The following is a 15,581-nucleotide window of genomic DNA, read 5'->3' on the forward strand; positions in this document are numbered from 1 at the left end:
TCCCATTTACCATTGACCTCAATGTCCTTATCTACTTTCTCCTTCAAAATTTTTTCCAAGACCTCACGTACTACAGATGTCAAACTAACAGGCCTATCGTTACCCGGATCACTTTTTTTACCTTTCTGAAAAATAGGAACTATGTTAGCAATTCTCCAGTCATACGGTACAACCCCTGAGTTTACAGATTCATTCATTAAAAATTCTTGCTAATGGGCTTGCAATTTCATGTGCCAATTCGTTTAATATTCTTGGATGAAGATTATCTGGGCCACCCGATTTAGTCCCATTCAGCTATTTGAGTTTCGCTTCTACCTCAGATATGGTAATAACTACCTCCATATCCTCGTTCCCCTTTATCATCCTACCATTATCCCTAAGCTCCTCATTAGCCTCATTAAAGACTGAGGCAAAGTATTTGTTTAGATATTGGGCCATGCCTAGATTATCCTTAACTTCCACTCCATCCTCAGTGTTTAGCGGTCCCACTTCTTCTTTCTTTGTTTTCTTCTTATTTATATGGCTATAGAATCTTTTACTATTGGTTTTAATTCCCTTTGCAAGGTCCAATTCTATTTGACTTTCAGCCTCTCTCACTTTATCCCTACATGTTCTGACCTCAATAAGGTAGCTTTCCTTGCTGATCCTTCCCATCTTCCACTCCCTGTATGCTTTCTGCTTTTTCTTAATCACCTCTGAGATGGTTGCTCATCCAGCTTGGTCTACAACTCCTGCCTATGAATTTTTTCCCCTTTCTTGGGATGCAGGATTCTGATAGCTTCTGCAGCTTTGACTTGAAGCAATCCCAGGCCTCCTCTTATAAAACACAACATACAGAAAAAAATCCCACCACAACATAATGTCAGGCAATTCAGAAAAACAAAAACCTACACTCCACACCATAAGATGACACAATACAAAGAAGAAGAAAGCAACACAAGGCAAACTAACACACCCTAGGACAAAAGTACACAGTGGAAAAGAGCTCAACTCAAACCAACACAACACAGACACCAAACAAGCTGAGGCAAAACAATGCACCATAAAATCATGCAATACAGCATGGTGCGATCACAGTTCCAAATGGCATGATGCAAAACAGTTCAGCATAGAACATGAAAGCACAAAACAGAATTATTTCAATGTAGGCATGGAAGGGATCTTGAGAGGTCGTCTACTCAAGCCTCCTGTGATGAGGCAGGACTAAGTATCCCTAGACATTCCCAGACTGGTGTACCTCTAACGTGGTCTTAAAAACCTCCAATGAAGGAAATTCCACAACAGCTCTTGGAAGCCAACGAGATGCAAACAAAGACCAAAACAAAGCTGTACACACACAAGTTGAGCTTGGGGTTAAGAGGAGAAGCAAGAATCAAACAATCTGGGTTCAGTTCCCAGTTTTGCCCCAAATTTTCCATGCAAACTTGAGCAAATTACTTCAGCTCTCTGAGCTTCATTTTCCCCATCTGTAAAAAGGAGAGTAGCCACTCACCAATTGCCTATTTAGCCTTTGAGCTTTTTGTGGCAAGGACTCTCTGTCACTGTGGGCATGTCTACACTGCAGTTAGACACCGGTGGCTGGCCCTTGCCCCCTGAGTTGTGCTCACACAGCTCAGGCTCCGGGGCTGTTTAATTGTGGTGTAGATGTTCCGGCTTGGTCTGGCACCCTCCCACCTTGCAGGGTCCTACAGCCTGGCTCCAACCCGAGCCCAGACATCTACACTGCAATTAAACAGCCCCTTTCCTGAGCCTTGTGAGCCTGAGTGGGTTTATAATGGCAGTGTAGAGATACCCTTGGTGTCTGTTCAGCACTGTCACAATGGGGACCCTGATCTTTGTCAGTGTCTATGCAGAGCCCTGCACAACAGGGGGCCTGATCTCAGTGGAGGGCTCTGCATCTCCCGGCGTTACAGGATCCCTGATTTTGCTTGCGGTCCCTGCAGCATCTGGCAAAATGTGGGGGTAGGGTCTCTGGCAGGGTCTATGCAGTGCCAAGTACTGTGGCACTGCATAGTGGACGAGAAGCTGGATATGAGTCAGCAGTGTGCCCTTGTTGCCAAGAAGGCCAATGGCATTTTGGGATGTATAAGTAGGGGCATAGCGAGCAGATCGAGGGACGTGATCGTTCCCCTCTATTCGACATTGGTGAGGCCTCATCTGGAGTACTGTGTCCAGTTTTGGGCCCCACACTTCAAGAAGGATGTGGATAAATTGGAGAGAGTCCAGTGAAGGGCAACAAAAATGATTAGGGGACTGGAACACATGACTTATGAGGAGAGGCTGAGGGAACTGGGATTGTTTAGCCTGCAGAAGAGAAGAATGAGGGGGGATTTGATAGCTGCTTTCAACTACCTGAAAGGGGGTTCCAAAGAGGACGGCTCTAGGCTGTTCTCAATGGTAGCAGATGACAGAACGAGGAGGAATGGTCTCAAGTTGCAGTGGGGGAGGTTTAGATTGGATATTAGGAAAAACTTTTTCACTAAGAGGGTGGTGAAACACTGGAATGAGTTCCCTAGGGAGGTGGTAGAATCTCCTTCCTTAGAGGTTTTTAAGGTCAGGCTTGACAAAGCCCTGGCTGGGATGATTTAACTGGGAATTGGTCCTGCTTTGAGCAGGGGGTTGGACTAGATGACCTTCTGGGGTCCCTTCCAACCCTGATATTCTATGATTCTAAGTACAGTGGTGGGGTGTGATCTTGGTCGGGGGTCAGTTCAGTCCCAGGCCCAACGGGGACACAGGTCTCAATGGAGGTCTCTGAAGTGCCCAGCACAATGGAGGCAGCAATCTGGGCCGCAGTCGTGCGCTGCCTGGCACAAGGGGGGCTGTGATCTCAGTCCAGGTCTCAGTTTTACCTGGGAAAATGGGGGGGCCTGATGTCAGTTGGGGTCTCTGCAATGCCCAGCGCAACAAGAGTGCATATCTCAATTGGGGTCTCCACAGCACCTGTCACAACGGTGGGGTCTGGCCTCTGTTGGGGTCTCTGAAGCACCTGGCAGAACAGGAGCCAGATCTCAGTTGGGGTCTCAGCAGTTCCAGGATCAACAAGGTCCCTGATTTTGTTTGCCATCTCTGCAGCATCTGGCACAATGGGAGCCCGATTTCACTGGGTGTTGAGGCAGGGCCTGGCACAACAGGGACCCAGAGCTCAGACAGGGTCACTGTAGCCCCTGGCACAACAAGGTCCCTGCTCTCTGAGCGGGTCTCCGCAGTTCCTGGCACGAGTGCCCCAAACTTGGTCAGGGTCTGTGCAGTGCCCGACTCACTGGGGGACCTGATCTCACTGGCTGTGGGGAGGGGCTCGCAGTGGGGTTTGGGAACATGACTAGCAGGTGGGGGGGGGGGGGGGGGGGCTGCTGGGTTGGGAAGGGTGGGGGAGGGGAAGTAGCAGGGGCTGGGAAACTGAGGACTGGGCCGTCTCCATGGGGGGGGGGCACTTGCTCCTCCCTCCAATTTCTGGGCCTTTCCAGGCCCTGTGGCCAGCAGAGCGCGGCCCCCCCAGCCCAGCGGTGTCCCTGTCCCGGGGCTCTGCCCGTTCACCCTCTGCCCGTTTCAGAAATCACTCCGGGGAACGATTCCCCCCTAAACCGGGACAAGTCACTGCAGGTAAAATGGGGGGGGGACACCCCCCCCAACGCTGAGATTTGAACTGGCCACGGGCGAAGTGGGGAGGAAACGGGGTCCGGGGGGGGGGGGCAGAGCCCGTCTCAGGGAGGTGGGGGAAGGGGGGGGGTCGTCGCTGCCGGGAGGGAAAGGGGGCAGGGCGGGAGCGGGGGGAGCCCCGGGGGGGGGGGGGGCAGCGGGAAATCCGAGGGGATCTCAGCCCCCCCGCTTCCTCTCCCCCCCCGGCCATGTCCGGGCTGCGCCGACATTTTCCCCCCGCCCCTTTCCCCAGGTCCCCCCCCGCCCGGCCCCACGCAGGGACCCCGGGGGGGCTGGTCCCCCCCCCGGACACTGGGGCAGCGTCACCGCCCGGCCCCGGGGCTCGCTCCGGTACCTGGAAGCTGCAGCTCCGCAGCGGGGCGGCCCCAGGGCGGGAGCGGGACCCAGGCTGGGCCCGGGGGGGGGGGGGGGGGAGTGAACGGAGGTCTCCCCCGCACAGACCCTTCGGCCCCGCAGCCACGGGTGAGCTCTGCCTCTGCGCATGCCCGACTCTCCCCCCCCCCCGATCACCGCATGCCCAGAGCCAGGCGACACCAACCCCTCCTCCGCCTCCGGCAGAGGCTCCAACGGCACCGCACGAGCCAGGCAGAGCCGCAGCGCGGTTCTTCCCCCCTCCCCACGTCACTTCCACTCCCACGAGACTCAGGAACTACACCTCCCAGCCTGCCCCGGGGCGGCGCCTCCGGCCTCTCCAGCCCAGGTACGGGCGGGCCCCGCGGCCAGCCGAGCGGGGGAGGGGGAGTTGCACCGCCTGGAACAAGGCCCCTAGCTCCACAGCGCCCCCCAGCACCTGCTGCCCGGAGAGCGCGCGACCACCCAGCAGCGACACAGGCCCCGCCCCTTCCGCTGCTGGCCCCGCCCCACGCTGGCTCGGCTCGCCCGAACTGCGCATGCGCCGTGACCCTCGCCGCCGCCCCGGCCCGCTCTCTGTCCTCGCTTGTCCTGGCGCGCGGCCGCCTGCTCCTCGGAGGGGTCACAAGGGATGGGGGGCGGGTGTCAGGGGCAGAAATTTACTGGCCGGGGGGAGGATCAAGCTACTGTGGGGAGCGGCAGGAGAGGGGCTGAAGGGGAAAAGTCGGGGGGTGCGGGGACAAAGGCCCCGTTTCCGGAGGGGGAGAGGGGGCCATGGTTACCCCGTGGGATGAGCCCGCTGCTGTGCTCGCAGCTATGGGGCGGGGCGGGGCGGGGGCAGGGGCGTTTTTAGTTCCCCTCCCAGGACGCGGCATGTCAGCCCCGGAGCAGGGGGCCGGTTCCTGGGGTCCCCATCCCTGGACTGTCCGTGCTCAGACCTATCTTATCCCAGTGCTGCAGCCCCCCCCCCCCCAGAAGCACCCCCCCAGATCCCCTCACGGCCCAGTGCCCCGCCCCACACAGCCCCAGCACTGCCACAACCGCACAGACCCCCCCACTTCCCAGCACCCTGACACACATAGATCTCCCCCACTGCACAGCCCCCCAACACACATAGATCTCCCCCACTGCACAGCCCCCCAACACACAGATCTCCCCCACTGCACAGCCCCCCAACACACACAAATCTCCCCAGTGCCCCCCACTCCCCAAAAACATGCAAACCTTCCCCACTTCTGAGCACCCCCCCAGAGCCTCTAGAGACCTCTCCCACACCCTGACCCCCCTCCCCCCATCCACAATAGCCAGCCCCAATGGGAGGTGAGGGGCCAGATCCGGCTGTGTGGATTGGTTAGAGGGGTCCATAATGGGCCCCTTCCCAGTGTGGGTCTGGTGCCACAGAGCCATTGGCACCATTGTAAACCCAGGACTGACCCCCAACCCCCTCCCACAGCAAAGCTTCCTTGGACCTGTTCTGGACGCTGCCAAAAAATATAAAAACTTGCTGTCCCTGGTGCTACTTTAGTGCTACAGAGACTTGGTGGAGTGAACTAAATTACCTCCGTTCCCTCAAACTCTGTGAAACACATTTTGGGTATTATCGTTATCATTGTATGTCTACATGAAGTCTCATAACTGTTCACAAATTTGTCTTATTTGCTGCGGTGATTCCCTGAATTGTGCTCTCTTCCTTGTAATCCATTTTAATTATAGTTTTGCTCCTTTAAAAATGTTATTTCTATTACTCTGAACACTTTGTCATTTATCTGTATTATCATTGTGCAATGCATGTCATGGTGCTCTGTATTTCTTATTTTAATAGCTAATGCTCATCAAAAAAAATTAAGTAGTTATTGGTTTTAGGAATTCCATCTGTGTTTCTATTATAGCACTTGGTATGGTTTTTGTACTTTGATTTGTAATTAGGAGTTTTTAATTCTACCTTTCTTTTTCTTTTAATAGCACAAGTTTATTTTGTTTGGTCATATGACTTCCAGTATAACTGATTTCCTGTCCTGTTTTCAACAATTCCTTTGCATTTGATCCAGCAATGAGGATTGCCTTTTGCTGCATTTATTTTGACTGTTAATCCAGCCCTTAGTGTCCCATGTTCACACATCATTGCTTGTGTGTAGAAGTTGACTCACAAATATTCAGTGTGTGTATTAATATTGTGTCATCTTACATCCTTCCCAAGGTGTCACGGAGTCCCTGGGCGATGCTCTGGAACTGCTCCCCCTGAAGCCAGTCAGGACTCTGGGGCAGTCGCCTTTCTGTGAGCAGCCTGTCTTCAGGACACACAGCTCACACTGCTTCCACCTTCCTGGGTCTGACCTCGGAGCATTCAGCATCCTCTGCCCCTCCGTGCATTTCCCACAGCGAGTCCGTTCAGGCGGGGCTCCTGGGGAAGCCAGAGGGTCCTGCACCCCAACTTTGCAGTCAGACGGGACTCTCAGCCAGCCAGTAAAACAGAAGGTTTATTAGATGACAGGAACATGGTCTAAAACAGAGCTTGCAGGTGCAGAGAACAGGACCCCTCAGCTGGGTCCATTTTGGGGGGCAGTGAGCCAGACAACCCCGTCTGCCCTTCACTCCATGTCCCAGCCAGCCCCAAACTGAAACTCCCTCCAGCCCCTCCTCCTCTGGCTTTGTCCCTTTCCCAGGCCAGGAGGTCACCTGATTCCTTTGTTCTCCAACCCTTTAGCTCTCACCTTGCAGGGGGGAAGGGCCCAGGCCATCAGTTGCCAAGAAACAGGGTGTCGGCCATTCTCTGTGTCCAGACTCCTGCACACACCTGCCCTCTAGGGCTCTGCAATGATCATACACGCTTACCCCACCACCTAGACACCCAAGAACTGCCCAGGGGAAACCGAGCCACCCCCACACCACTCGGAGGAAACATCAAGAACAGTCCCACTTCATCACACAAGGGCAAAAATCTTCTGCAATAATGAAGGTTTGGGCTGATGAACAGTGGCTACAGAACTTTTGGATGCTCAAGTCCATATTCCTGCATCTGTGTGCAAAACTCACTGACTCATAAAAGCTACACTGACAAGGGAGAAGCAAATATAGATTGCACTATGGGGACCTGCAACACCAGGTCAATCAGAGGTCCCTCTATTAAACCAAGGTGGAATGGAATTCTTTAAGTAGTGAGAACATATTGTTAAAGATCATTTCATGTTCAATGCTCTGTTAATACCTCTGCAGTCACAGAACAAAGTACTGTAGTATTACTGGGTTTCAGATGGTTGTCTCTTACAACTTTAAGTTTTCATATGTAAGGCGACTGTAGTCCCCTTACTAAAACTCAGTGGGGGTGTTTTGGTTAGCTAGCTCCCAGTACCAAAAGAAAGGGGAAGGGTCGATGGGAAATCAGGACCCTGAGACTGACAGTCCTCTGGAACAATGGGGAAAGGCCAATGCTCTAGGTCAGCCTGAGTGACAGGAGGGCCAGGCTAGTCAGGAGGCCTGGGGTTCCCATCCTCCGTGTGAGCTGGAATTGCCTGGGTCAGACAGAGTGGGGCCAAGCTAAGGAGAAAGCAGGGTCCTGAGCTGGGCTGGGGAGCAGAGCTGTGCCAGAGCCAGAGGGGCCAGGAAAGCAGCCCATGAAGCAAATCAGTTCTGGGAGCAGAGCAGACCTGTCCTGGGAGCCGAGCTGCAGGAACCAGAGCCAGGGGGGCCAGAGAAGCAGCCCAGGGAGCTGGAGGCAGAGCAGCAGCAGCGGTAAGGAAGAGTGGAACTGGAGCTGTGTCACAGTGGTGGAGCTGGGGCTGGAACCATCTGGAGCTGGGTGCACTGAGGGGGACCTTGGGCAGCGGGCCCAGCGTAGGGAGATGCCCCCAGCCAAGAGGCCTTGCAGGTCAGACTGGGGGGGGGAGGGCGGTGGCGATGCTGGGAAGAAGGGTCCTGCCACCTAGAGCCTGAGAGCGTGTGGCCACCGCCAGAGCGAGTGTCCGAGCCGCAGCATCCCTGCAGCACGGCCAGGGCCTGAGACGGAGCCTCGGACTTTGGAGGAACAGACTGAACTTGCCTGGCACTCCAGATACACTGGTTGTGATGTCCCCGTTCCACGGAGTGGGGTGATGTGTTTTCCTTTAACCTTTCCTATTTTTTCCTTATTTTTAAAAATTGATTTTGGTTGAATACATTATTTGCTTTCAACTGCATGTAATGATCAGCGGGGCAGGGAAGCGTCCCCGGAGAGGGGACACCCTAGCCCCTGCCCTTAAGTGACCACAACAAGGTTGGGGGTTGAAACATAGACTATCAGGGTTGGAAGGGACCTCAGGAGGTCATCTAGTCCCACCCCCGGCTCAAAGCAGGACCAAGCCCCAGTTTTGGCCCCAGAGCCCTAAACAGCCCCCTCAAGGATTGAACTCACAACCCTGGGTTTAGCAGGCCAATGCTCAAACCCCTGAGCTAGCTTGTTCCTCCCTCCCCTTCCTGGGCCTTTCTGTGGCCAGCAGAGCGCGGCCCCCCCAGCCCAGCCCAGCCCCTGTCCCGGGGCTCTGCCCCCCTCTGCCCGTTTCAGAAATCACTCCGGGGAACGATTCCCCCCTAAACCGGGACAAGTCACTGCAGGTAAAGTGGGGGGGACACCCCCCCCCCAGGCGGAGATTTGAACTGGCCACGGGCGAAGTGGGGAGGAAACGGGGTCCGGGGGGGGGGGCAGAGCCCGTCTCAGGGAGGTGGGGGAAGGGGGGGGTCACCCGGGCTGCTGCCGGGAGAGAAAGGGGGCAGGGCGGGAGCGGGGGGGGCGGTAAATCCGAGGGGATCTCAGCCCCCCCCTTTCCCTCCCCGCCCCTCGGGGGGCCCCGGCTCTTCCCCCCCCCCCCGGCCATGTCCGGGCTGCGCCGACATTTTCCCCCCGCCCCTTTCCCCAGGTCTCCCCCCGCCCGGCCCCACGCAGGGACCCCGGGGGGGCTGGTCCCCCCCCCGGACACTGGGGCAGCGTCACCGGCCGGCCCCGGGGCTCGCTCCGGTACCTGGAGGCTGCAGCTCCGCGGCGGGGCGGGCGGAGCCCGGGGCGGCCCCAGCGGGAGCGGGGCCCGGGGGGTGGATGAAGGTCTCCCCGGCACAGACCCTTTGGCCCAGCCCGGCCCCGCCGCCGCAGGTGAGCTCTGCCTCTGCGCATGCCCGACTCGCCCCCTGCGCATGCCCAGAGCCGGGAGACACAAAACCCTCCTCCGAGGCCGTGAGAGGCTCCAGCGGCCCCGCACCAGCCAGGCAGAGCCGCAGCGCCGCGCGCGCCTTCACAGCCGGGTTCCTCCTCCCAACGTCACTTCCGCTCCTGGGAACTCAGAAACTGCCTCTCCCAGCCTGCTGGGGGGGGGGCTTCTACCGTCTCCAGCCCAGGTGAGGGAGAGGTGCAGCAGCTGTCACTGCGCATGCTCTGTGGGAGCCCTGCTCATCCTCCCTGAAGAACAACGTCACTTCCGCTGCTGCCTCCGTAGGACCCGGGAGCCGCGGCTGAGCAGCTGCTGTCCCTCCCCCTCCCCCCCCCCCGGGTCTGTGCTGGGGGGGCCCGTCATTAACCCCTCCGTGCCCGGCCGGGGGGGGTTTCTCCAGCCGGGACCAGCCCCCCGGGCTCTGCCCGCTCCCGCCCGCAGCCGGAGCCCCCCGGTGAGCGAGAGACCCCGGGGGGGGGGAAGCGACTCTCTGCCCCCGGGAACCGGGGAGAAGCCTCGGGGCTGCCTCAGCCCCAGCGGAGCCGCCGCCAGGATCTGCCCCCGGCCCCGCTGGGATGGGGGGGGCAGAGACTGGGGCCCGGCGGGGGGTCTCGGGGGGGATCGGGCGGGGGGGGCAGAAGCCGGAGTAGCCGGGGGGGGGGTTGAATTCCCGGGGGGGGGAAGTGGGGGGCGGGGGAAGGGGGGGAGTTAATTGGATCCTGTCCCTGTTTGTGCCACTCGCCTCTCAGCCCCGATACAAATTCCCTCCGGCTCGTCCCCTTTTCTCTCTCAGCATCTCACACGTGGCTGCAAACTCCGGGGCGATTCCCCCCCTTTCCCCTCAAATGATCCGCTCTCTCGTCTCTCCTCATCCCCCCCGGTCTCTCCCTAATTCTCAAATGTCCGTTTAAAATCTCCTCCCATTTGGGGGGGGTTTCTCACCCCTTTTATCTGCAGTGATTTGTCCTTGTTTAGGTGGAAAATTGTTGCCCGGAGTCATTCTTCAAAACCTGGCTGCCCCTGGAGTGGGGGTGGGAGGAGATGCCGGTTCTCTACCAGGGCGGGGAAGGGAGGAGCAAGTGTCCCCCATGGGCACTGCCCCAGACCCTGGGTTCCCAGTCCCACTTGCTGCCCCCGATCTGCCACACCCAGGGAGCCCTCCAGCTCCCCCTCCTTTGCCCTCTTCAGTCAGCTCCTCAGAGGGCTCCCTGCTGCCCATGTGAATGGTGGGGGGGACCATCACTTTCTGTTTATGTATTGGACACTCATATGAAATCCCTTCAAACAGTCCCCCTTTTCCCTCTAATTATTTAATTGCAATATAAAATCCCCTCCGATCTTGGTGTTTTTCTCTCATGTTCTCAATTGCATAGTTTGACACTTTTTTTTCTGAAAATCTCAAGGATCCATATAAAATACCCTAAACATTTTCCCTACTTTTGTCTAGTTGTCTAGTTCTAATTGAATATGCCCTGAGATTTCACCCTGTCTCTCTAATTATAAAATACTAAGAAAATCTCAGATTTACATCTTTTGCCAGATTCTTGAACATGGATATAAAATGCTTGCCAATGTTGCCCATATTCTCTCTATTCATTTATCAAATATTCATGTGAAACACGCTCCAGTTTTACCTCATATCAACAACTGATATAAAATCTCTCTGATTTTCCACTTTCCTCTCTCTAATTTACAAAAATGGATTCAAAATCCCTCCGATTTCCACCCTTTTTCTCATTCATTTCTGAACATTGATCTCCTATCTCAGGTTTTGCCTCTTTCTACGTCATTATCAAATGTCAATTAAAAATCCTCTTGGGTTTGGGGCTCTTCCACATGTTCCTAAATCCCAGCAACTTCTTCTTCCTTGGAGGGAACCTGTTGCCTTGAGTCGTTCTCCAACCTGGGGGTTAAATTGCCCAGTGATGATCATCCCCCCTTCTTTGAGAATCGTTTGTTCCCCACTTTACGTCTGCTAAATGTTTGCCGATGAAAGAGACCAGCCACATATTTAATACACATCAAAGCCAGAGGCCTCCCCCTGTTTGGGGGATCAGCTGCTGGTAGGAGAGTTGGCTGGACCCTTTTCTTTTCTCCAGCTGGCACCAGATGAGGAGGTCATTCGGAGTGCAGCGTGGGTTCAGAAGTATCCCAAACCCCAAGACAAATGGTCTCTGTGAGAGGTTGCTTCCCACAGTGCTAAGATGTAGCCACTTCTGGGGTGGATCCCTGGTGGCTATTATTTGCTAGTGACAGGGCATGGAAATTTCTTACCTATTTTGGCCCTCCATGCCTTCCATTACCCTGTTAAAGAAGCATCCCCCAGGGCTCCTTCTGCCTGTGTGAATGGCCAGCAGTGGGCAGTGATGACATCCTATCCACTTGTCACACACTGTGACTATGTAGTGCCCATCTTTAAAAAGGGAAGAAGGAGGCCCTGGGGGGAGGGAAAGCACAGTGGTTTGGGCATTGGCCTGCTAAACCCAGGGTTGTGAGTTCAATCCTTGAGGGGGCCATTGAGGGATCTGGGGCAAAAATTGGGGATTGGTCCTGCTTTGAGCATGGGGTTGGACTAGATGACCTCCTGATGTCCCTTCCAACCCTCATATTCTATGATTCTATGAATTACAGGCCAGTCAGCCTCACCTCGGTCCCTGGAAAAATCATGGAGCAGGTCCTCAAGGAATCAATTCTGAAGTACTTAGAGGAGAGGAAAGTGATCAGAACAGTCAGCATGGATTCACCAAGGGCAAGTCATGCTTGACTAATCTAATTGCCTTCTATGATGAGATAACTGGCTCTGTGGGTGAGGGGAAAGCAGTGGACGTGGTGTTCCTTGACTTTAGCAAAGCTTTTGATATGGTCTCCCACAGTATTCTTGGCAGAAAGATAAAGAAGTATTGGCTGGATGAATGGACTATAAGATGGATAGAAAGCTGGCTACATCAACGGATAGTGATTAACGGCTCCATGTCCAGTTGGCAGCCGGTATCAAGCGCAGTGCCCCAAGGGTCGGACCTGGAGCTGGTTTTGTTCAATATCTTCATTAATGATCTGGAGGATGGTGTGGATTGCACCCTCAACAAGTTTGCAGATGACACTAAACTGGGAGGAGAGGTAGATATGCTGGAGGGCAGGGATAGGATACAGGGGGACCTAGACAAATTAGAGGATTGGGGCAATAGAAATCTGGTGAGGTTCAAAAAAGACAAGTGCAGAGTCCTGCACTTAGGACAGAAGAATCCAATGCACTGCTACAGACTAGGGACCAAATGGCTCGGCAGCAGTTCTGCAGTAAAGGAGCTAGGGGTGACAGTGGACCAGAAGCTGGATATGAGTCAACAGTGTGCCCTTGTTGCCAAGAAGGCCAATGGCATTTTGGGGTGTATAAGTAGGGGCATTGCCAGTAGATCGAGGGACGTGATCGTTCTCCTCTATTCAACATTGGTGAGGCCTCATCTGGAGTACTGCGTCCAGTTTTGGGCCCCACACTACAAGAAGGATGTGGAAAAATTGGAGAGAGTCCAGCAGAGGGCAACAAAAATGATTAGGGGTCTGGATCACATGACTTATGAGGAGAGGCTGAGGGAGCTGGGATTGTTTAGTCTGCAGAAGAGAAGAATGAGGGGGGATTTGATAGCTGCTTTCAACTACCTGAAAGGGGATTCCAGAGAGGATGGTTCTAGACTGTTCTCAGTGGTAGCAGATGACAGAACAAGGAGTAATGGTCTCAAGTTGCAGTGGGGGAGGTTTAGTTTGGATATTAGGAAAAACTTTTTCCCTAGGAGGGTGGTGAAACACTGGAATGGGTTACCTAGGGAGGTGGTGGAATCCCCTTCCTTCGAAGTTTTTAAGGTCAGGCTTGACAAAGTCCTGGCTGGGATGATTTAGTTGGGGATTGGTCCTGCTTTGAGCAGGGGGTTGGACTAGATGACCTCCTGAGGTCCCTTCCAACCCTGATATTCTATGAGCTAACATTGTTCGGGGGGTGGGGGGAATGCGTGTCTGTGTGGGGAGATTGCAGCTGGAGCTGAAGGGGCATTGTGGTAGTGGGAGGCCTCTGGGTGACTGGGCAGGGGGTACCCTAGTCAGGTTGTTGGGTTCTGGAGGTTTGGGGTTTCAGGAGGTAGTTCTGATGTGTCCAGCGCTAAGACTATGGGTCCTGGAGGTGGGTGTTGCAGGAGGCCTGTTGGCCACAAAACAGCGGGGGTGGGCGACTCTTGGGGAGTTGGGGCAGGGGGTTAGATGGTGCCTGGTGCTGTGCCAAGGGCTATGTCTGAGCTTCACCCGCTGGCTCCTGGGATCGTTGCCATGCCCAGTACACAGAGGTGGGAGGGTGGAATCTCCAGTGCTAGGTCAGGGGATGCCAGGCAAACAGCGTGAGGGGTCCCGCTGTAAAGCATCAGGTGGTCCCGCTGGGAGGAGGAGGGGGTCCTAGGCAAACGGCATGGCAGATCCTGATGGAGGACAGGCAGGGGTCCTAGCAGGCAGTGGGGGAATCCCAGGCAAGCAGTGAGAGGCTGAGTTCCCAGTGGGGGGGTCCCTTTGGGGTGGGGTCCCCTGGCTGCTGGGGGCTCTTGGTGAGGGAACCCTTTGGGATTCTGAGGCTTGCAGTGAAGGTCTGGTGGGGGTTCCCTGGCTGCTGGGGCCCTGAGGGGCATCTGGGGTACCTGGTCATGGACTCTGGGGGCTGGGTCCCTGGGAATATCTGGTGGCATCCTGGCAGGGGGGGCTGGGCTCTTGGTACTGGGGGGTGTCTGGGGGACCCTGGCTGTGGGGGCTGCTACTAACCATGCTCCTTTTCCCTGATCAGCTTGTGTCAGAATCCTGGCTCCAAGCACTGCCTGTCATTTCTCAGCCATGCCCAGTCACTGTGGTAACTTTCTATCCACTTATCAAACACAGATTTTGCTTTTCTCCTCTCTTGAAAACTGCAGGAACTTCCGATTCTGTGGGGAAAATTCGTTCCCTGAGTCCTTGTCCTAGATCTGTGGGGTGAGGGAGGTGGGAAGGGGGTTAGCATTGCCACACAATGATCTCTTCCACAGTATTCTGGACTCGCTGTTTCTGAAATCTGGTTTCATTGAGACCATTGTTACTCCAGAGTCACTGCATGGAAAGACAAGGAGTGACTCCAGATGGACAGTGGGCCAAATGAGATGAGCAATTCTCCCTGTGAGTAGGTGCTCTCATTCGCTGCTCTCCCCATAGAGCTAAAGGAGGGAAGGCTGCTCAAACGCTCTGTCCCTCTCTGCTCAGGATATTGGGGTTCAGCTCCCTGGGTCACACGCTGCAGCCTCCATTTTGATCTGGGAGACCAGGCTTCAGAGCTGCTTCTCCCCTAGCGGGGGTTCTGTGCTGGGAAGTGATGTTAAAGCTTCTTCTCTGTCTGGCCCAGGTGATGCCTTTCTCCAGCCGGTACTAGCACCGTAGGGCAGTCCTGGGCCCGTTAATACTAAATTGTCAGCCACGGACTCCAGGTAACTGAAAGACCGCAGGGAAAGTGCTGGGAACTGGCATGAAATTGACTCTCCACAAACAGCCCCTCCTCATTTCTCCTCCCATTAGCAATTGCCAGGAGTAAATCCAGCATGGAAGAGCAAAGAACCCAGGAATGGGACTTTCTCAGCCAGAGGGGCAGGGAGAGAGGGCAGGGGAAGGAGAGACTGAAAGGGGCAGTGGTAGAAATGAGTGGGGAGAGAGATTTCCAGCTTTCTAGTCCAGCCAGACATATGTATTGCAGCATCTCTTGTTCACTGGAAAGTGATTCTGCCCAGGGAAGGATCAGAAAGAGGAAAAGCCAGTTCCTGACTCCATATTCCCCCGCTGGGGTGTGGCTGCCCTGGGGTCCATGTCCGAGGGAATCCCCCACAGTGACTCCTTTGGTTCTGCTCTTTTCTAGCATTGTGTTCAGAGACTTTGTTACGGGGTGAGGGAAGGGAGGTTAAAAAATTCTCTGTGGGCTTAGCCTGGCAAGAGGGGCCAGGTCTACACTGTAATAAAGTGATCAAGCATTTTTGCAGCAGGTATGTCTGTCTGCAGGGAAAGGGCCTGGGGGAATCGTGATGTGAAATTAACTAAAGCCTGTTCTGAAACGTCCAGAATGTCCCTTCTCACCCAGCCAGGCTGCAGAATGACGTCCATGTTTCGCTCCAGCTCATCCCATCCTCCCGTGGGACAGGGGAGAGAAATGACTGCAGAGGAGCCAGGTCATGAAGGGATTATCGGGGGGTTCCTGGTGGGTTCCTGAAGGAGGGAGAGGGACAGCAAATACACTGGAGATGGGAAGGTTTGCACCGTCTGGTTTGGAGGTTGGAGTGGGGCAGGAAATGCCCATGGTGGAGAAAGCGAGGAGGAGAGAGGGTGGCAAAGCTGCTGGGGGGAGTTTAATAAGTG

The 15,581-nt window shown here is 55.2% G+C and overlaps 2 protein-coding genes across 29 annotated transcripts in view; one reads left to right on the top strand and one right to left on the bottom strand.

Annotated features, from left to right (window-relative positions):
• The window catches only part of LOC140904202 (uncharacterized), a 38,083-nt gene extending 28,700 nt beyond the window's left edge, over nucleotides 1-9,383 (bottom strand). The window contains exons 1-2 of one of the 19 annotated variants that reach the window (XM_073326574.1): nucleotides 9,003-9,383; nucleotides 6,197-6,462 (exon numbers count right to left, since the gene is read on the bottom strand). In XM_073326574.1, the coding sequence (XP_073182675.1) occupies nucleotides 6,197-6,462; nucleotides 9,003-9,151 (415 nt within the window). In that variant the 5' untranslated portion in view covers nucleotides 9,152-9,383. The other 18 variants (XM_073326576.1, XM_073326575.1, XM_073326586.1 and 15 more) reach the window with 18 other exon arrangements.
• Nucleotides 1-15,581, top strand: part of LOC140904199 (uncharacterized) — a 302,914-nt gene that overhangs the window by 275,293 nt on the left and 12,040 nt on the right. For 2 of the 10 annotated variants that reach the window (XM_073326562.1, XM_073326564.1), the window contains exon 1: nucleotides 9,913-12,302. The exons of 4 other annotated variants lie outside the window; for them this stretch is intronic. In XM_073326562.1, the coding sequence (XP_073182663.1) occupies nucleotides 12,045-12,302 (258 nt within the window). In that variant the 5' untranslated portion in view covers nucleotides 9,913-12,044. Of the gene's footprint in view, nucleotides 1-9,306; nucleotides 9,373-9,564; nucleotides 9,640-9,912; nucleotides 12,303-13,989; nucleotides 15,424-15,581 lie in introns of those variants that run through there. 4 more of the 10 variants (XM_073326570.1, XM_073326569.1, XM_073326566.1 and 1 more) reach the window with 4 other exon arrangements.

The sequence above is a fragment of the Lepidochelys kempii genome, chromosome 28 (genome assembly GCF_965140265.1).
Source record: "Lepidochelys kempii isolate rLepKem1 chromosome 28, rLepKem1.hap2, whole genome shotgun sequence".
NCBI lineage: Eukaryota > Metazoa > Chordata > Testudines > Cheloniidae > Lepidochelys > Lepidochelys kempii.